The 23814-nt window shown below is 32.3% G+C and overlaps 1 protein-coding gene across 3 annotated transcripts in view; it reads right to left on the reverse strand.

Moving 5' to 3' along the window:
- LOC106684758 (zinc finger protein 608) overlaps nucleotides 1–23814 on the reverse strand; it is a 54181-nt gene that overhangs the window by 11726 nt on the left and 18641 nt on the right. For all 3 annotated transcript variants that reach the window (XM_067051308.1, XM_014427014.3, XM_014427015.3), the window contains 3 exons: nucleotides 17000–17120; nucleotides 15853–15940; nucleotides 5779–7949 (listed from right to left, as the gene is read on the reverse strand). In XM_067051308.1, coding sequence (XP_066907409.1) covers nucleotides 5779–7949; nucleotides 15853–15940; nucleotides 17000–17120 — 2380 coding nt within the window. The remainder of the gene's footprint in view (nucleotides 1–5778; nucleotides 7950–15852; nucleotides 15941–16999; nucleotides 17121–23814) is intronic.

The raw sequence follows: 23814 nt of genomic DNA on the forward strand, positions 1-23814 counted from the left end.
TTTTTTAATTAATTAACTATTTGTGAATATGTTAATGATAAGTTGTGCATGTCGGTTTTTAAATTGACAGAAGAAGGTTCTAATTGGATATAGAAGCTTTCAGAGATGAGCCTTTTGTCATTGTTAGGAACTGTAGCTAGTATAGAAGTTTTGTCCAAATCGAAGGAATGATTTAAAGAAAGAGAATGTTCTGAAAGTTTTGAGGCAAAATGATTATGTTACAAAACAGAACATTTATGTTGTTTGATACGGTCTTTTAAGAGGTTTTTGGTTTCACTGATATAAGCAGAATTACAATTAGGGGTGGAGCAAGGGATGCGGTATACGATATGTGATTGGTGTAGAAGAGGGATAGGGTCTTTTAGTTTTGAGTAAATATTAGATAGTGTGTTGTGAGGTCTAAAAGCAATACAGAGGTTAGGAATAGCAGAACGTAACAGTTTTTTAAAGTTGTCGGAAAGAAAGGGGATGTATGGTAGTGACCTGTATAAGGGGATAGAAAGGGGTTGTGATGAATTAGGTGAAGTGGTGAGACAATTTTTGTAGTTGTATATAAGTTTATGAATGATATAAAGAGGGAAGTTATTAGCTAAGAGTATTTGTTTAATGTGATGTGTGTTTTTTTCATGGAAATGGGAATCAGAATGGGAAAGGCCACGGTGAATAAGATTTTTGGCTATGTAAATTCTTTGATGGTAAGGATGCTGGGAGTGGTAATTTAGAAGTCTGCCTGAGTAGGTTGGTTTGGTATACCAGTCAGTGGATATGGTTTTGTCTAGGTTTCTTATGATGAGGAAGGTCAAGGAACAGAAAGGAGTTATTATTTTCAATTACTACAGTAAAGTTAAGGTGTGGATGGTAAGAATTAAAGGCGGATAAGATGTCAGGGATTTTATCAAGATTTAAGACAAGGAGGAGGTCATCTACATATTTTTTAATAGGAATATTATCAACTGGAAAGAGTGGGATAACAGAATCAAGCAAATCATTTAGGACAATGTTGGAAACATCAGGAGCTAGAAGATTTCCTATGGCCAGCCCTGAAATTTGGTTAAAGAACTGACCCTGGAAGGTAAGGTAACCAGATTTACAACAGAGTTGAAGGGATTCAAGATAGGAAAAATGGTTAAGGGAAGTGTGGGGTTTAATGGATGTCCAGTTGGCTTTGACGATAAGGAGGGCTTTGTCTATTGGGATGTTGGTGAATAAACTCTCCACATCAAAAGAAACAAGTATATAATGGTCAGGGATAGTGAAGGATAATAAAAGACCATGGGGGTGAAAGTATTATTTCACTTTTTAAACGTTTTCTGACACATTTGTCATCACCCTCTAATCACGTTTCCTCTTTTTAACTGTTGTTAAACACTCATGACACTTTGTCATCTTCTGGTACTTCATCATCCTTGTAACACATATATATTTTTAACATTTTCTAAAACCATTTGTTGTCACCCTCTCACACACTTTCTTCTTCTAAATATTTTCTACTTTTTATTTTTTAATTTTTTACCCAATTGTAACATTTCCTTTAAAAAAAAAAAAATTGTCATCGCCGTAATGTATTTTTTAATTATGAGTCTGGCCATTCGTGGCACAGAATCCACTTGGCGGTAAGATTTCAAGCCCACAGGTTCGTTTTATGTTTTATTCTCTTTTTTTTCCTATCTTTATTTTACCCCCCTCCTTTTCTATTGTTTTTTCTTAAGTTTCCTTAACCACGTTATTAGTTATGTTCACCATATATTATTATTGTTTACAAATTTTTTTTTTCTATTCATTTATTTTGTTAAACTTAACTTATATTTTGCTTCTTTATCTAATATTATGGTTACATATTTCATTTGTTACATATATTTTCTTTCTCTTAATTTTATTTTTGCATTTCCATAATTTTAATTTTTAAATTATTAATTAACTAAAATATTCATATTTCTTTACATTATATAACTTCAAATTTTTATTTTATTTCCTTAATTATCATACATAAAGACCTTAATATTCCCTATGTAACTGATCCTTCCCGAACCAGGTATCACTCCTTCCATTAAAAACTCCCTAACTACTCAAAACCCCTAGTTTCTAACCTTGCATCCTCTTCCATTCCTGACAATCCTCCGAGGCACCTGAAAAGAAGATGGCCACGAGACCAGCTAATGTAAAATGTCATTAGAATGCTACCAATGGATAGTTGTTCTACACGCCTGTAACACTCCATTTTAACTAAGATCAAATTTACTCAATGTATTATATAATATTATTATTATTATTCTATGGGCAACAGACCATGGAGGCCTAAGACCTCGCGCGATGAATTTCCCAATATTAGGATGTAATATTCCCAGTATTAGGAAATAAATCTAGACGTGGTTTTTCGCAGGGTGGGTTTGTCACTTCCACGCCTATTTTTGTGAGTCCACCCATTGGCTAACGGGCCTCACAAATGCCCGGGGGGAGGTTGTCAGTGAGTTTTGCATTATTTTGTGCTTGAAAAAAAGCCTGGGTGGGACTGGGATTCGATCCGACATCCTGTGGATTGGTAGACTGGCACGTTACCATGCTGCTACCGCTGCCCCCATTATATAATATACAGTTGTAAATTTCATTAAAGATATTAAAAAAAAATCCTTAATTATGTTATTTTACCTACTTTTTCAATTACCTATGTATACATTTTATTTTCCACTTCTTTCATCACTTTAATTTTATTAATTCTATTCTGTACAATTATTTACTTTATGTCATTCTGTTTATATTTTATTTTCTGTATTCATTGGTTATCTTGTTCTGTTCTTAGCCCTGATGAAGGGTAGAAATTCTGGCTGAAACATTGGCACAGTTAAATAAGTTACTTCAACACATTTCTGTTATATTTTGACCGCACCCCCCTTCCATCTTCTCCTCGTATAAGTCATGCACGGTCAACTATCTCTCAAGATTAAGAAACTAATAAACTACAACATGTTGTTCAATTACTTTTATAATTGTTTTCTATCTGCCATATTATTTTTAATTGCTTAAGTACAGTTTTCTTTCTGTTAAAAGAAAATTGCTTTAGTACAGTTTTCATATCTTTCACTGAGCTCGACTAAAATTTTAAATATTCAAATAATTTTGTATTACTAGTACAAATTTTACTCTTATGGTTCTAATTCTGAAGAATGATGAGTGAGTTAGCATGTAGCACATTACAACCCAAGTCCAAAAATATCTGCATTCTAGAAATTTAGCATTTCATTAATTCAAAGAAAATAATATCTGATCAACTAAATAATGGAGGCTGCTTTTCTATAATAACTGTAATTAGGACATTATTATTATTATTATTATGTGGGCGACAGACCATGGAGGTCTAAGTCCTCGTGCCATGTATTAGGAAATATATAGCCCGTTTCTTAATGTAGTTTTTTCGTAGGGTGGATTTGTCACTACCATGGCTATTTTTTGTGAGTGTCATCCATTGGCTAACAGGCCTAACAAATGCCTGGGGGGGAGGTTGTGAGTGATTTTTGCATTATTTTATGCTTGAAAAAAGCTCGGGTGGGACCGGGATTCGATCTGACAACCTTTGGGTTGGTAGACTGGCACATTGCCACGCTGCTACCGCTGCCCTCTTTTTTATGTAATTAGGACATAACTTGTTAAAATTTATGGTTTTATTCTAAAAATCATTTTATGGTTTATAATTTCTTAATAATCTAAGTATGGCTTTAGGAAGATATACATTTTTGTCTTTGGATAAGTCATCTCCAAGACTTTTCATATGCTCTTCCAAGAACAATTTTTAATTCCTGCCACTTATTATCAATTAATAAATGAAATCTTACCAATTCATTATAAAAGTGAATCACAATTAGAACTGTAATGTCGGATTTAAGTAATCTGAATTTTTCGGTTAATTTTTGGTTTTATATAAAGTCGGGGTCAGGGGTCTCATTTTCTGATGCCCCCTTTTCCCCGGACACCGGAAGGCCCCGAAGACGCTGCGACTGCAATGCTGCCCCAGCCTATGCACCATGCAAGCTAGGACCTGGCCTACCCCTACCATCACGCCAGAGTCCGGGACACGCTGGCCAGCCACTGAAGAGGAAAGATGTCTTTTCAAACACCAGGCGAATATTCATGGTCTTCACCATATTCACCCACCGCACACCTCAACGAGGGAAGCGGCCATAGGACGCGGAAGTGACCATGGCAGCGAAACTTCCAATAGTCACTCAGATAAGCCATAATTTTCAATACAATCTATAAAACCCCAATTTTCTGTTTTATGAGACCCCAATGGTCTATATTATATTATTATAGATAAAGATTTCTGGACTAACACAATAACCCAGTTTGCCCCTCCAGGGAATTAAATTTATAAATAAAGAGAAAATATACATGCATGTTGTTATGAACAGAAAGTCTCACAATTTTCAGCCCCCCTTTTCCACACATTTATCATAATCTAAAATTACACTCGGGACAACTGCAGTATAACACGAGCAGGTCCCGATGTAAACATGTAGGGTTTTATTTATTTGAAGTCAAGTATGGTTGATGGTGAAAAACCAAATTATCAAGACTACATACATATCCTTGTTTTTTAAGTACCAAATACTAGATTATTTTCAATGTGGCTTTACTTAAAGAAAAGTCTCTATATTTAAGTTCATTCAACAATCAAGGGCAAAACTGTCCGATTACAGCACCTTTAATTTTCATTGTACATTTTTTTCCTTTTAAAACAGACAACACCACAGGCAAAAGTACTAAAATATATACTTTATTCTGTTTCATAATAATAATAGTAATAATAAATATAAACTGGTTTTCAAAGCTGTGAAAATTATCACAGATAACATGAACCATAAGAGGATGGTATCAATAGGATAGAAACAAATAAGGCATTCCATTTACGGACCCCAGACATAAGGTTTAAAAAAAATCCTAAATAACTTCCTGAAGTTTTAAGAGAAAAATGTTTTGAAACATTAAGAATTATTTAAAATTTATATGTATACATAGTTGACCGATGTATATATATATATATATATAGATTTAAATATAAGTAGATGGTCAGGGTTGTGGTCAAAAAAAGAAGAATAAATAGTTTTAAACTATTTGTTATTATTTTTTTTACCGCAACCCTGACCATCTACTTATATTTATTATTTAAAATTGTTAGTCAAAACATATTAAAAGTAGTTTTTAAAAAGATATACTATTTTTTCAAGTATTGCACATAATTACTTTGTATACAAGAACTTACATCAATAATCTATCAAAATTAAATATGTTAACAAGATTACAATCATGAAAATTATAACTATACAAAATTTAAGTTCTAAATTAAAAGGTCATAAAAATATTTCTGATGTAGATGACAAAAATTCTAACAATGTTTAAAGAATGAATAATATTTGTGAGTTGTCAGTTGTTACATAGCAAACACACCTATAATGAAATGCATAATACAACATAACACTGCTTTGATTGAATAGTGGCACATCTGAAAAAAACTAAGTTTTGGTTTTATTTTGAAATGGGCGAGTTCCAAAGACATACCATAGACAGATGTTTCTTTCTCTACTGTGGTCTCTCTATAGAATAAAAAGTAACCACAGTCCATGTTACAATTTATAGAATAAATCAAATATAAAATAAAATATATATATATATATTTTCACATGGGCAACTATTTCAGTTAAGCAGTGATAAATTATTAATATTTAATAGTATTTTAATCATAACCTTCTAACAGTAATGTATAACAGATAAAAATATCATTCTTACCTCCATAAGGTGCTGGATACTGTCCTGCAAGTATAGGGTAACCGAGACCAACATGAGTGTGATGGTGGGTATGAACATGCCTCTGAGGAGGTGGAGACCTACTATCTTTGTTGTCAGCAGAAGTTACTTTGCCTTGCCCTTGTGTTGTGACAGAAGATGTAACAGGCACAGGTGTAACTGAGCTTGAGGAAGGAGAAGAAATGCTAGTGGTTACTTTTGGAGTAGGAGATTTTATAGCCCTTTCTTGAAGTTCATGGATTTTGTGAGAAGGGTGAGTATAATATTGGCTTGCATGGTGTTGTAATAAATCCAATGCCTTGCCACTTTGCCCTCGAGAAAGGTCTTCAGGTGCATACCTTGGAACAGCATGTAGCTGTGGATGTAGGTATGGTGAATTTGGGTAACTTGAAACAAGCATTGGATTCATGCCTCTATACATTGGATGACCAGGATCAAAAGGCAACGCACCATAATGTGGTGACTGCATGTAACCAGGATGGATGTAAGCATACTGAGAAGTTGGTGGAGGTGGTGGACCTTGAGTTTCCATGGTAGGTTTAACACCTTCTTGCTTCTTCTCCTCTGTTCTGTCTTTTTTTTCTTCTGTTTTTTCTTTTTGTTTAGGACTAGGTATTGGGTGAGACTTTTGAGGAGGAGGAGTTGCTTTGGTTGAAGAACCTTCTTTCCTATCGGGATAAATATAAAACCTTCTAACATCCTCTTGACCTTGCTGTTGCCTTTGGTATATAAAGGAATTATTTATTTGATTCTTCATTTCAATGCTTTCTTTAATAATTTGATGGTTGTCATTTTGATGTTTTTCTTTTGAAATGGGAGTATCAGACGATTTAATTTTAGTAGGATTTGGAATGTGTAATGCTGATGTAGTTAGCTGTTTTGTATCAGAAGACTGGCTCAACTTTTCCTCTTTTTTATCATCTATGACCACTGGATAACCATCCATATTAAATGGATATCCAGGAACATGGAAACCATACTGATAGTAATGTTGAGACAACATCTTTTGCTGATGATATTCACCATCCTTCTTTTCTTTTTCTGGTATCTTCCCTTCAATTTTATCAGAAGGATTATCTTTAGGTTTCTCTGAAACAGATGGTACCAAATATGGAGGCTGCCCATAGTAAGGATACATACCATAATGCTGAAGCTGTGGAGATTGGCAACTTTTTTTGTCATCGGTAGCTTTAGGTTTTCCTTCTACTTCTGATTCCAGTAATGGCGCAGCATCATCAGATATATCTGAATATGCAGGGGATTGAACACCTTCACGTCCAGTTTCTAAGCCTAGTGCAGGTGGTTCGAGAGGACTAGGATGTGGACTACTAGCAGGAGATTTTCTACTTTTTTTCTTCGGATTTTGTGGGGTTTTTGCAGTATTGTTTACGGTAGATGAGGGAAGAGTCTTTTTGTCTTCTGACATTAATGCTGATGCTGGTTTTACTTTGAATGGAGGAACTTTAGTCAATGTTGGGGGTTGAGAAGGGATATTTAATGGAGGTTCTATGACAGGAGGAGAAGGAGTTGAAGGTGTAGTAGCTCTTGTCAAGGGAGCAGGGCTATTATGTAAATCTTCACTACTAAAAGGTGACTGCATAAGAGACTTTTCCTCTGTTTCAGTCCCTTCATCTATAACAGGAGCAGTAACATCATTATTTTCTTCTTTTTTGATATCCAATATAACACTAGGATCTTCTTCCTCGGAAGTACCAGATTCTTTTATTTCTTCATCATCTGGTGAACCATGTGCATGGGACTGATGATATTTAAGTCCATTAATATGTTTATACTTTTTTGAACAGTTTGGTTCAGGACATTCCAGTAGTACTGGTGGCGGGAGTGGACTTGTTGGTTGAGAAGGTGTAGCTTTTCTTTTAGTAGATGGTTCTTCTTCATGGGATTTAGTTTTTCTTTTGTTGGGTGTAGCTTCAGTTTTGGGAGCTGCAAAAGGAGTTGGACTAGCTGCACCCGGACCTCTTCGACCTTTTGGTCCAACAGCGTTATTACTGCGCAATTTGCTATGGACAGAACTTCTTGTTTCAGTGAAATTAGCTAAATCATTAAGTAAGGCATTAGCAGCGCTTCTACCTCGTTTACCTCTACCTTTAGGTGTCCTGATATCAAGATCGCTAGTAGGAGAATCACAAAACCTGAAACAAAAAAAATACCACATAAAGTAATTGTAGTTTTTTTAAAAATTAATTACAGAGTGAAAAAAAAATACTAACTGGCTTTTACATTTATTTATTTCCTGAAATTTAAAACTGTATTTAAACTAAAAATTCAACAAATAAATGTGATAAAGGTGTAATGAAATAGAAAATTTATTTCATTGTACCTTAATGTATTTATTTATTTCATTATTCCAGTGCTGCCCATTGATAACACCCCAGTAGCACCCTAAAACAAAAAGTAAGTCTCAAGGCCATCTTCTTTCCAGCTGCCTCAGATGATTGTCAAGAATAGAAGAGGAAGTAAGGTTAGAAACTAGTGAGTTTGGGTGTTTGGAAAATCTATTATGGAAGGACTGATATTTGGATGGGACTAGATCAGCTACATATGAAACATTAAGGTCATAATGGATTAATTTATTATGTTATTACTAGTAAGGAGCATTGAGGATTCTAGAAAGAATTTTAGACTATAAGGATTGTATACAAGAATAATTTGATGGTTTAGGGGAGCCTCATAGCTGAACTTTAGTTTAAATTGTTTACTAAGTGTTGTAACTGTCACAATCAAGGAGTAGTGTCCACTCTTTTCAGTCTTGTAATTCTTTGTATAGATTTAGCCCTAGGTATCGGATTGATAGGGACTACATGAATATGATTAAAGGATACTGTAGTAAAGTTCATAGGTTTATGACAAAGGACAAAGGTGATTTGATGGGATTTGTTGGGATTTATTTAAATCTTCCAATTTTGACACCATCCATGTGATATAGAATTGGAGAGTTTGAGATTTTTTTCTCTATTATTCTTTTAAGATTTTTTTTCTATCTCTTTGGTTTAGACAAAGGTAGATAACAAAGGAAAATTTTATTATTGTAGGAAGATGATCCTGGTGGCAATCAAAAAAGGTACAAAAATAGCATAAAAAACTATTTATAAATAACTGAGGTTTTGCCCCACCTTGCCGGGCTTTATCAGGGCAGGGTCCGGCGAAGGGTAGAAAACCCTATTAGCAAAATATTCACTTTTACCTCTTTACTTCTAATTCACTCAAACATAAATGAGAATGTTAAATCAGTGGCCCAGCAAGAGAGGGGAATTATGAGAATAGGAAGCAGTAACAAAGATGAGTGAGAAGGAAGTACCTATATCAGCAGTGCAACACATAATAAATTTTTGGCACACGTCATCAGCCCTGCTGGTTTGCAAATTTTGGTTTCAAGGTCATAGACAGAAAACTTTTTCTGAAGAATAAAACCATATCAAAGCTGTTTATCACCTTATAGGGCCCATCCTTTCACCGAAACATGACATTGCTCATAAAGAAGACATCAGCATTGGGAGTATCTACACAATTATCCAGTATGAGCTTGGTTTCTTTAAGATTAAGGGCTATTAGGGTTCACTAAATACCAAGCTTTTTGATGGAAGAACAAAGAAACATTCACCTCCAAATTTACCCATTACCTATTTCTCACTCGCATAGTGACCTGAAGAGATTTGGGTCCACATGACAGTCTGGAGAGCAAGCAGGTAAGCAAAGAATGGTAAAAAGTCAGAAAGAAAATCCTCTTAAGTGTTCTGGGATTCAAAAGGTGTTCTTCAGCTGGAATTCCTGTACTAACAGAGATTAGTTAATGCTGCCTACTAATCTACTTCTCTTGGAGTGCATTAATAGAACAACAGACAACAATATTCTGTAAGGGAAACAAATAATGAAAAAACATGCTCCTTTGTTCATCTAATACACAAAAAAAGCTAAACACAAAAAAATGTTTTGGGAAACATTTGAACATTCAGCATACAGTCCATAATCATTTCCGTGTGACTTCCACATGATTTTACCATTAAAATAGGCTTTAAAAGGGTAGCGTTTCACTAATGATACTGGATTGAGAGGTTTTCCCAAATTAGCTCAATGGGCGCCTCCATTTATTTTCCAGTGAAGTGATAAAAAAGCTTATGTAAGAGATGAGTAATTATGTAAACAAATAATATAATATTCCTCAGAGTTGTAAAGTTTTAAAAACTAATTCTCATTTATGAACTGCATGAACTGTAGCTAGTACAGAAGTTTTGTCAAAATCAAAGGAATGATTTAAAAAAAGAGAATGTTCCAAAAGTTTTGAGCCAGAAAGATAGTTTTGAGTCACGCTGCTTGCCACAGATATTACTTGGCTGTTTGATCTGCTACTAACAGGTTTGTTTTATGTTTTATTCTCTTTTTTTCCTTTCTGTTACCCCCTTCTCCTTCACTATTCTTTTCTTAATTTAGTTATATTAGTTATGTTCACCATATATTATTATTAGAGGAAGATAGTCCGGGTGGCGGTCAATAAAGGTTTCAAAATAGTAACAAAGAATTATTTATTGTTACTTACGTTTTGTCCCACTTTGCAGGGCTTCATCAGGGATGAACACCTGTAATGGTGTTCGTTACCACCTGATTATTATTGTTATATTATATAATTCAATAATTCTATATTATTATTGTAATGTTTTCTATACACTTCTTTTGTGTAAGTTAACTACATGTTTTGTTTCTTTATTCTAATATTATCATTACATATTTCATAAGTTACATATACTTTGTTTCCCTCAATTTTATTTTTTGTTTCCATGATTTTAATTTTTAAATTATTAATAAACCAATGTATTAATATTCCTTTGCATTATATAACTTAAAATTTCCATTTTATTTCCTTAATTATGTAATTTTTACTTACCTATTCAATTACTTATATATACATTTTATTTTCCACTTCTTTCATCACTTTAATTTATTAATTTCATTCTGTACAATTATTTACTCTATGTCATTCTGTTAATTTTTTTTTTTTTGTATTCATTAGTTGTTATCTTGTTTTTTGTTTTTAGCCCTGATGAAGGCTAGAAATTTTAGCCGAAACGGGCACTATTAAATAAGTTATTTAAACTTATTTGTGTTATATTTTGACTGCACTCCCCAACCATCTTCTCTTGCTGTATTATTCTTCTCATTAAATTTTGCAGGAAGTGTGTGTGTCTGTTGAAATTACTGGCAATTTGGCTTCAACTAAATACTATCCTCATTTCTCAAAAATAATAAAGAAGCCTTAATTGCTTACATTTCGGGTTACCAATTCCCAGATCAAAAATTCAACAAGCTGTATGTCATCTTCACCATAGAACTTTGGTTCATAGTAATGTGAGGATGGTATTACCCTTTCCTCAGCGTCTGTGCTCTCACAACCAATGTCTGTTGGTAGAACATATGCGTGGGCAAAAATGACCTTGGTCTAAAATGGCAACCGAAAAAAAAAGAAAATATATATACATCCTTAGTTCTAATTTCTTATATAAACAAAAATAAAAATAATTTAAAATTTAAAAGATAAATATTAACATAAATTAAAATATTAAATTACATTAAATACAATTTTATAATTTTCATTATAATACTTGATATTTGAGTCTTAATTCTAGATCTCTGTAGTTTACCATGACTTCTAATAATTCTTCTTAATTATGTTCCCCTTCATAATTTCAATTGAAATAGTTTTAAATAATTTGATTTAAACATTTAATTGATTATGATCACTATAATATTATATTGTTTAAATTGTCAGATTTGCCATTTGAAGATTTTTATAACTATTAAATAGCACTTACAGTACAATTATAAAATAATTTTCTATAGCCAGATTGTATACATCAGGCATGGTAGGATTCTGAGAAGGAACTGCCCAGGTCCACTTGATTAGTGTGTGGCACTGCTAATAATATTGAATAAATGAAAGTATTTTTTAATGAGGTGTAGATAGTTGACCGTAGATTAATGATTGGAGAAGTTTGTCGGAGGGTGCGGTCAGCAAAGAACATCATAAATAAACAAAACCATATTTATTTATTTTATGCCGATGTTTCGACCTGAGTTTCAGGTCTTCATCAGGGCTATAGAACAAAAGAGATAACAACAACATTTAGAGAAACATACAATTGAAAAGGAATAGTATACAAACAAATTTAGAATTATACAAAATATTGAATTAAATCATAAATGATAAAAAATTGATAACTGATCATTGAATAGTAAACAATTTTTTAATTAATTGATAATCCTGGAATTGGATGGTAGTAGATTGAAAACAGTGACAGATGAAATATAATATCATGTAGGTAAGAAGATATGTATAATATAAGATATGCAAGTAGTGTCTAAAAAACCGAAAAAATAAATACATAAATTGAATCTACAAATTGAACACTATGACAGACAATGAGAAATAGTGAGTGGCTTATATCTGAATTACAGTGTGAGTATTAACTTATATACCTATACTAAAAAGAAAGTATTTTTTTCTTTTTAATCATCACTTGCTGTCTTCTTATGCTCAAAAATAATTATTAATTAGGTTTTAAGTCTTTAAGCCTTTTAAAACTTAATATACTTTCACTTGCCTTGTATGACAATCAGGATATTTTTGATTTAGATTTTATTGCTCCAGCTTCTTAATAAAAATTATTTTCAAATCCAAATATTTAAATTTACAATCTAATAACTAGAAACATTAATTTCCCTAACAGATAGTAAAATAAATGTTATTTATCCATAAAATGCATGATTATGTCAATAAAAATGTCAAATAATTCTCTATTCCAAAAGAATGATTTATCAATAGTAAATAATTCCTAGTTTAGATTTATCAAATAAACTATGGCTTTTTACATACAAAATATATAAATTTTCTTATATCATAAAAATAACAGCATTTTCTTCACATTATTAATATTAATCAACCTTTGTAATATTTTTCATAAAATCCAATACGTAATTGTAAGTTCCAATGTCTCTGTTTTGGTAATAGTGAACATTTTTTGATTTTAATTAATATGAGATATACAATATATATATATATATATATATATATATATATAAAGGAATCCAGGGTACATATAATATATAAGGTACTTGCAATAGATAATAAAAAATTACATAACATCGAACGTGAACTACAAAACTACCCTAGTGGGAATTATGTTACCCAGGTACTCAGGCCTATTTGGATAGTAATGTCTGAACCCTGAGAGATAGGGAGGTGAGCGATCCCCTATGTCAGATGTCACCTGGCATAAAAAGGTCTTTCTATTGAAATATATTTTTAGCCCTACCTCCAATCCCTGATCTTGACCAATGTCCGATACATCCAGAACATCCTCTTTTTCAACCTCTTATGGATTGAGGTCCTCAGTATGGTCCATGTCTTCTTCCTTCATGGATTTCCTTTTATTAAGAATGTTACTTCCATAGGCTTAGTACCTCTTCCTGTAATACAATCAGTTTGTCATTTTTTCCTCACTTTTTAGTGATTCTCGTTTTATATCAAACCCTTTCTTTCCTAGTATCAATGTAGAACTAGCTTGGCTGCCAGTTTTCCTCAATAACTTGTAGTCTTAGTGTACTCGTAGATATCGCTATGCTAGAACATTGTACTGCTGACCACTATGCATTTAAACCAATACATCCTAAATTGTGGTTTTTGGGTGATCTTGGTATTGAAGTCTGGTCTAATTAACCACAGGAAACATCCTTCACCTCATCTTTATTATTTTTGAATGGAATATGGTGCGGTCAAAAAAACTCAAATAGTAAATGATTATACTATTTTTAATAGTATATATTTATATATATTTTTTTAAAAATAGTATAATCATTTACTATTTGGGTTTTTTTTACTGCACCCAGACCATATTCCATTCGTCTATACACACGGTCAATCAATAATCTTCCAGTTCATTATTTTTGTTTGTATATGTTAACAAACATGATATTCAAACAGACACTACTATGATCCTCTTGTTGAAGGGGATACTGTTGGTTTGAAATATCATGATCCTCTTGCTGAAGGGGGTGAAGTTTATTACTGATTTCATTACCGCCAGACTAACTCTGATAAATCTATGTCAAAAAAGAGTCAGCTGTTCCATTTTTTCTTTTTCCCTGCGTAGAACATTGTGTGACCATTGACAGTGGTTTCATAACCCTCTGACCATCTTACTTTTTGTATAGCTGTTAGTGGTATGTTATATTCTTTCACTTCATTCACTACCATTCGGGCAGCAACATTCTATGATTAGATTATGGAATGTTGCTGCCTACAGAGTCCGTTAGAACCATCAGATCTTCTAAGGTTCATTTTAGGTTTTGTGAATAGATATTTTTAGATAGGATAGGATAAACATCCATATGCCCAATCCCCAACTTGCAAGGCTAGGCTAGACAAAGCTGTCGCTCAGCTCCCTATGCCTTTTAGGATGAAGACATTACTGTCTCCCTAAAGGAATCATAAATGTAATGGAGTAACTTGTCAATGGTAAGTTGTCACCCTCATGTTACAGAAGGAATAGGGGCAGGGACTTTTAGAATATTTACCTCCTATGTACTCTTAACAACTTCCTAAAATCAACTGTTTGCCCTTCTCCTTTAGGTCCTCCAGGACCTTTATGTTGACTGGACTATGGGTGTCTTAACATTTTGTTAAGTCTTACTTAGGTCTAATAGGCAAGGAACTTATTTTTGAAAAGTTTAATAAATTAAAAATAATCTATGAGTAACAACCTGTTAGGTATTATTTTGTGAATTTATCTCTGAGCTCAAATAAATAAATCATTGCACTCTTTAGAGCTTATACAAACCAATTTAAATTTAATCTCTCTCGGCATCATTTAGTTTTATTTTCGTATAATTCGAGTCCAAATCTTTTTACTGCTTTTTGTAGAAGCAGAAACGCTCCTTTTAATGTTCATCTAGATCAGGCAACTATGTTGGAATTATCAGTATATCCCAACTATCTCAAATTATCCTTAGTAGCGTCTGGGGTGATGGTAGCAGCATGCCAATCTACCAACCCAACGGTTTTGAGTTCAAGTTCCTACAACACCCTCCATCCTTTTCTTCCAATTTTTCTCCCCTTTTCTTTAAAGACCTTTCATTCACCCGATCCTTCCTTAGTTCACATGATGACATTATTATCACCAAAGCAGACAAAGGTAACAAGACTTTCATTATGAACCGCTCTGACTATAATGAAAAAATTACACAACTCCTATCCGATCATTCCACATACACCACTACCTCCCGTGACCCTACACCTTCATTAAAAACAACTTTTAAAAAGCATCTTAAAAATCTCTTAGATTCTAAATTTATTAATTATCCCACATACAGAAACCTAATCTCTTATAATTCAGTTGCCCCCCGTTTTTATGGCCTTCCGAAAATCCACTACGGTCAACTATCTACACCTCATAATAATAATAATAAGGTTGACAGCAGATAGGCTAATGTATCACCCAGCATACTACCAGTCTTTGTACCAGAATAAGTGGTTACAAATAGTTGGATTTTTAGTTTTTAAAAATGGGATCAGTTAAAGATTAAGATTTATAAATTATTATTGATGAATAAAGATAATATTTATTTGAAGCCAATTTACCATTCATTTCAATTGATACATTGTCCATTTGAATAATGATAAAAAATCTACAAATTAAATTTACTGTAATTAATTTTGTTAATATTGTATTCTTCAAAATATCATGTGTATGAATGAAATAAAATAACTTATTACAAGTTTACAAATCACCCTAAAAAGCTTGTAAATCAAGTTTAAAAAAAGGCACAGATAATGCATAATTCAGACCTGTGATAGCCTGAGTCAGTGGCTGAGAAAGCCAATAACATTGGGTTTTCAATATTTTACAATATTATAATAACATAATATAAATACAAGTCTGAATAGTCTACATGAAAGACGGCAAATTAACTACAAATAATGGTCTATTATTATTATTAACTACAAACCATTAAGCCTTATAAGTGTTTTAAGCATGATTTATTTACCTTGGAGGTGCCCAGTCATGTTTTGTACAGTCTAACAAGGTACCAACATAAGTTTTTCCCCTCCAGGTGACATTGACAACTAGAACACCTAAAAAGAAGATAATTATTGGTCGACCATAAATAAATAGTTAAGATACATTAAATATACCTTTAAATTATAACATATTAAATTCTACTACAAAATACATTAATAGAAAATTAATACATAAAATAATCCTCTTTTGTTTAAAATTATGCTCTAATGTTTTGCAGATGTTATGGATACACTTTAAGAAAGATTTTAATGCACAGATTAAGTGAAAATGGAGAAGTAGTTAGTGAGGGAAAACATGTGATTGCTATAATAACAGATGACAAACAAAATAAATAAATTGAAAACAATCTAGTGATGAAGGTCGCACATTATTCCTAATTAAAGTTGAGATTTTGTAGAAACTAAGTAGTCCCTGTAAAACTATATAAAGGTACACGAAAATAAAAAGAAAAGGATGGATGACTTTTTATACCTAAATAGTTACGAAATATAGAAAAAAAAAGAAGTGTAAAAATGAAAAAAATAATGAGGAAGATAAAAAGAAATATAAAAGATAAGGATAGACTAATAGATTTCTGTCTTCCCTTTTTGTATTATATTAGACTTTAGTCTAATAAAGACTAAACAGAGCAAGCTAGTAAAACAAGTATAGGGAAAATGGATTAATGCACACCAGAAATGAAAGAGAAAGAATAAAAAACATCGATATGATTTTAATTAAAGGTTGGTCAGTTTCAGTATGCAAGTAGATCAAGAAAAATGTATATAAACAGAAATTTTAGAATGAGCATGACCATGATAAATTAATTACTTACACAGTTTATGCATTAGTAGCTTAAAATTATATCTATCTACTCATTATTTTAAAAAAAAAATTAATACTAAGAATTGAAACAAAATAAAAACATGAAAAAAATTATAGAGGAGATCAAGTTAGTTAATTTATTAAAGAATTAAATGTTGTTAGCACATCCCTAAAGGTATAACAGGCAACTTCACTAGCATTTCAAATAGTTTATACTAAAAAAATTTCTAAATGAAAATAAATCAATAACTGCTATAAACTTGGAATTGGAATGAGTTGAAAGATTTATAAAAAATGAATATTATTACCTTCTGTCTCATGCCAAACTATTCCTTCTAATGTGACACTAGTACCTGGCTCACATGGTCCCAGGCAATCAGGCTCAGTAATAGTGCCAACACTAGTTCCAACACACACATCCACCAGCTCCTAAGGAAATGTAATTTTCAATGATGTATCTATTAATTTCAGTATGTAAGTTGATCAAGAAAAATTAATATAAATAAAAATTTTAGAATGAGCATAACCATGATAGATTAATTACTTACACAGTTTATACATTAGTAGCTTGGAATCATATCCATCTACTCATGGATCACTCATTTTTAGTGATAATTTTTTTTTTTTTTTTAATTAACACTAAAAATGAAACAAAATAAAAACATGCGAAAAAATGCATCATAAAAGAAAAAGGTTATTAATTCTATTCTGCCATAACAATAGGAATAGGTAGTACAGAGCAGAAGTGGGCACACACAAGGTCAATGAGAACTGTACTTCAGTTTTTATAAATATCAAACAGTCACACCATTTATATAAATAGACTTGGGAAATTGTTATTTATAATACCAACCGCAAAATACTTATAATTTATTTGTTCATATATTTTGTCACTAAATTTGTATTCAATGATAATTTTTATTTATGAAAACTTTTTTCATAAATACATATTTGTATGCAGAAATAAGTTATCTCACAAATAAATTTTAATTCCAGAATATATATTAAACCAATATGTTAATGTATCATAAAAACTGAGCTAACACATTCAGAATATCAGCTATAAATAATAAGGTGATCATTTTAGAGGTATAAAAGATTGGTATTGAAAGATTATTAGTTGACTATATGTATATGTATGTATCAATGGGTATCATTGATTACATATTATACAATAAATAGTTTTTCTGCTATTTTTGTACCTTTCTTAATTGCAACCCTGACCATCTTCCCACAATCATATAACATTAGTTCAAAAAAGGGTTAAAACATTAATAAAAAACAATACATCAATAAAAAAATGTTGAGAAAGATTTTTATTAATAAACTAATTGAGGGCTTAAGTGAGTCTATGTTTCCTCAATCCTTTGATGCAAGTATTCTGCTGGAGTAGAAGTGAGTGTACAGAATGCTACTGCAGAAGTTATGCACTATCTCATTCTTTAACATTTGACAATATACTTTAGTAACAGTTCAACCTTGGCAACACCTAGTGCTGTTTTAGAGAATTTACAATATTTTTTCAATCAGTTACATAGGGAATGACTCAAGCTAATAGAATTTGGAATTATCACAAATGTCTAGCACTCACTGTTATCAACTGTTAAACCCTTTTTACAGCCCCCCCCCCCCTGAAGGAGCATAGGATCAAAAAGGTGTTTTAAATGGAACAGCAGAAAAATAAAGTTGAAGAGTTCTCCTTAAAAAACAATAACCTCAAAGCTAAAATATCTGACCTTGAGGGTAGACTTAATAAGAAGAGCAAGATCATTTGAAAATTCTGTAGAGATTAGAAGAATAATAGAGAAGCAAGGAGAGACCATGGTGGGAATAATTCTCAGTGTTGGTGCAGGCCTGGGTAAGAAGCTGTTACCAGACGACACAGTTATGACTAATATCCTCACTTCTAGTTACATTAATGCTTGATCCCTTATTGTCTACTTCAATGAATTCCAACAGTATTTTCTTGAAGCCTTTTACCACATAGTAATATCTGAAACCTGGCTTAAAACTCTTTATCCTTCCTACCATGTTTTAATTCTCAATTACTCTTTCCTTTGCTATGACAGATCTGATCGCACGAGGAGTGTTGTCTGATTATATGTCCATGTTAATCTCAAGGCCAAAATCCTACTCCAATCCTTTTCTTCTGACACTAAATCATGTAGAATACATGTTTGTTGATATTTCAACCATATCCTTTTCTCTGTTATTTATTGTAGTTTGCCGGCTTCCCCGTGTTCCATTAGATAACCCTTTCAAATCCTCTCTTGTCCAACTGGTTTCCACTTATTCAAATGCCATAACCACTGGTGATTTTAACATTAGCTTTTAGAATCCAGTGATAAATTCTTTCTTATTGAACTTTTGTTTTCTCTCAATCTCTATTTCTATCCTTACTCTCCTACTCATCACACACAATCCTCTGATACAAGGTTAGACTTTTTCATCTGTGACTCTCCTTTAAAAATCCTTTCCCCTTTCCAGCAATCTGTTCCCTTTCTTTCCTCTCATGATCTGATCAAAATATTGTACAATCCACCAATTAAACCCTTTATTCCTAAAATCATAACATATCGCAGTTTGGACCTCCTTTTTTAGGAAATACCTGATCTTAACTCCTTCCAGCAGGATATTCCTATAACTCATATCTACTCTATGGTTTTCATCCTCACCTCATATCTGCAATCTATATGTCTAACCCATGCTCCTCTTAAAACTCAAATCATATGCCATCCAACAGTGCCTTGGCTTACCCCAGAAACAAAAGAACTGATTACAAGAAGAGAAACAGCTAGATGCAGATTTCGACACACTCCTCTGCATGTAGACTATACGTCTTTCTAAAAACCCTGTAATGCAATCAAATCTACAGTTTGACGTGCTAAACCCCTTCACATTCATTACTTACTCTCCAAATCCAAGTGGAAAATACTCTGAATATTATCCCTACCAGAATCCAATAACCTCATTTCTCCCTAAACCTAAAATTCAAAATAACAGCTTCAGATTAATAAAATGAAGTGATGAGTTATTTTACCTACTTTTTCAATTATCTATGTATACATTTTATTTTCCACTTCTCTCATCACTTCATTTTATTAATTCCATTCTGTAAAATTATTCACTTTATGTCATTCTGTTTACATTTTTTTTTCTTTTACTTCCTATACTTATTGGTTATCTTGTTCTGTTCTTAGCTCTGATGAAGGCTAGAAACTCTAGCCTAAATGTTGGCACAATTAAATAAGTTACACAAACTTATTTGTGTTTCATTTTGACCATACCCCCAACCATCATCTCCTAGTACATCATCCACGGTCAACTATTTCTCATAATTATGAATCCTAATACATGAGGCCATCGACTTGATAACAATCACAAACCTACTCGCCGCAGTACCAGACTATACCACCCGTCCAGACATCTGAAACACCATATATCTTCATTTGACGTCATTCTTTCTAGCTCTTCAATTTCTTCACACACCCCAGTCAACCCTTCTAGAACTTCAACATCTTCTATCATCCATCATTCTTCTTGCATTACCCAGACTTCTCTTAATATTTCCACTCCTGTTATGCCTAATTTGTCATTCTCATTTTTCAAAACTTCTTATCCTAATCTCAAATCTCATATAAACACCCTTTGTTATCTAAATAGACCCCTGGCCTATAATTTGGAACAACGTATTTTTTTACTCAAATGTCGCTCAAACTCCATTTTTCCTAAATCCATCAATAATTCCCTCAACCATATTTGAGTATCCAAACATCTTAATTCTAAGTTATTTTCCATTTCTTTTAAATTCCAAAAATCACTCCTTAACTTAAAAATTCCACAAATCATTGGAAAAATCCACCATCTCAACCACAAAACTTCATCTCTGACCCATATCCTTAAAACCAGTATGAGCGACATACACTTCAATAATCTTTACATCACTATCTCCACCATTTTTACAACTACCCGTTTACAGAAAAAACAACTTCTCTTCTCAAAATTTAATAACATTTATAAAATATCGCTAGCTCCTAAAATTTATCCTAAAGGTGACGACAAATGGGTCCACAACATTTCATCAACCGCTATTCTACCCAACGTTCGCAATAATGGATCCTCCAGACTACAATGACAAAATGGCTTTACTTTTATCTGACCGATCTACATATGCACCCACACCCCGGGACCCCACTCCTCCACTACAGACCAAATTCAACCAACACCTGAGGGACCTTTTACATTCCCAACAAATCAACTATCCGACGTAAAGAAATCGTATTTCCTATAATTCTGTTGCCCCACGTTTTTATGGACTTCCAAAAATTCATAAGCCTGATATCCCACTCCATCCGATCACTTCCAACATCAATTCTCCCTCTGTTAAACTCAGCAAATTCTTACTTCCCTCTTTACAAAACTTCAGTCACAATAATTCATATGATATTCATAATTCCTTCACCTCCGTGATCTTTTATTATCCTTCACTATCACTGACCACTATATTCTTGTTTCTTTTGATGTAGAGAATTTATTCACCAATATTCCAATAGACATAGATGATGTCCTCCTTGTCTTAAATCCTGATAAAATCCCTGACATCATATCCGCCTTTAATTCTTATTATCCACGCCTTAATTTTACTGTAAAAATTGAAAATAACAACTCCTTTCTGTTCCTTGACCTCCTCATTATTAGAAACCCAGACAACACCATATCCACTGACTGGTACACCAAACCAACCTACTCAGGCAGACTTCTAAATCACCACTCCTAACATCCTTACCATTAAAGAATTAACGTAGCCAAAAACCTTATTCACCATAGCCTTTCCCTTTCTGATTCCCATTTCCATGAAAAAAAAAAACACACACACCACATTAAACAAATACTCTTAGCTAATAACTTTCCTCTCCATATCATTTATAAACTTTTATACAACTACAAAAATCGTCTCACCACTTCACCTAATTCTTCACAACCCCTTTCTACCCTCTTATATAGGTCACTACCATACATCCCCCCTCTTTCCGACAACATTAAAAAACTCTTATGTTCTGCTATTCCTAACCTCCGTATTGCTTTCAGACCTCATAACACACTATCTAATATTTACACTAAACTAAAAGACCCTATCCCTCCTCTACACTGATCGCATATCGTATACCGCATCCCTTGCTCCACTCTTAATTGTAATTCTGCTTACATAGGCGAAACCAAAAATCTCTTAAAAGACCGTATCAAACAACACAAATATTCTGTTTCCTCACATAATCATTCTGCCTCTAAACTTTCAGAACATTCTCTTTCTTTAAATCATTCCTTCGATTTTGACAAAATGTCTACACTTGCTACAGTTCATAACCATAACAAAAGACTCATCTCTGAAAGCCTCTATATCCAATTAGAACCTTCTTCTGTCAATTTAAAAACCGACAAGCACTACTTATCATAAACATATTCACAAAGAGTTAATTTATTAAAAAAGCAATTTTTAAAAAAAATTTTATATTTATTTTTTTTTTAATTCATTTTATTTTTTCCGCCCACTTTGTTACGTATTATTTCACTACTTAAACTTTTTCTTACACATTTGTCGTCCTCCTCTTATATACGTTTCCTCTTTTTAATTGTTGTTAAATACCCATGACACTTTGTCATCTTCTGGTACTTCGTCATCGTTGTACATACATATATTTTTAACATTTTCCATCGTGTGTCAGTGTCGTCACCCTCTCACACGCTTTCTTCCTCTAAATATTTCCTACTTTATACTTTTTATTTTTTAGCCACTTGTAATGTTTCCTCTTAAAAACACTCAGTCATTCTTGTAACGCCTTTTTTAATTCGGAGTTTGCCCGTTACTAGCGCAGTATACCACTTGAAGTTTGGTTTCCAAGCTAACAGGTTCGTTTTATTCTTTTTTTTTTTTTCGCTATCTTTATTTTACCACCCCTTCTTTTCTCAATTTTCCTTACCCACACGTTATTAGTTATGTTCACCATATATTATTATTGTTGTTTTCAAAATAATTTTTTTTTTCTTCTATTCATTTCTTGTTAAACTTTACTTATATTTTGCCTCTTTATCAATTATTATGGTAACATATTTTTATATTTTCTTTCTCTCAATTGTCTGTTTCTTTCCATATTTCAATTTTTAAATTATTAATAACTAATATATTTATACTTCTTTGTATTATATAACTTCATTTTCATTTTATTTCCTTAATTATGTTATTTTACCTACTTTTTCAATTATCTATGTATACGTACTTGTATTTTATTTGACCGCACCTCCAACCATCATCTCCTAGTATGTCATCCACGGTCAACTATCTCTCATAATTATAAACTGTATTGTCTCCCATCATGAGAGGAGAAAAGAAAAGAAACTAAGAAATGACTTAAAAGCCCAAGTTTAATAGAAATTAGATTTCTTATCTAATACTGTGATAATGTGATTTAGCCAATGTTATAGAAAATGCCATTCATTTTTATTTTATTTCCTTAATTATGTTATTTTACCTACTTTTTCAATTACCTATGTATACATTTTATTGTCCACTTCTCTCATCACTTCATTTCATTAATTCCATTCTGTAAAATTATTCACTTTATGTCATTCTGTTTACATTTTCTTTTTTACTTTCTATACTTATTGGTTGTTATCTTGTTCTGTTCTTAGCCCTGATGAAGGCTAGAAACTCTAGCCGAAACGTTGACAGAATTTAACAAGTAACACCAACTTATTTGTATTTCATTTTGACTGCACCCCCAACTATCAGGGGGTGCGGTTAAAATGAAACACAAATTGCTCCTTCTTAATAATAATGAGTAAATTTCAGAGTTTTTTTTTTGTTTGATTTTTTCAGAAGTTTGTTTCCTTATAGTTTTGATATGATAGATCATCTTAGTTTATTGGTTTCCATTTTATCTATTTTTTATTTTTCATTAAATACAAACATTATTCCATTTTTTTTTTTTTTTTTTTTTTATTTTACAATTCCATTATTTTTAAGTTCTTAAATTTTACTCTAAGGCTCTAAAAGTCTACTTTTGATGCTAGTAATATTATTCTCAAGGGCATGTCCCAGAATGAATAACAAATATTATTATTGTTA

This window comes from Halyomorpha halys, unplaced genomic scaffold, assembly GCF_000696795.3.
Source record: "Halyomorpha halys isolate HHAL.00 unplaced genomic scaffold, Hhal_1.1 Scaffold612.1, whole genome shotgun sequence".
Lineage (NCBI taxonomy): Eukaryota > Metazoa > Arthropoda > Insecta > Hemiptera > Pentatomidae > Halyomorpha > Halyomorpha halys.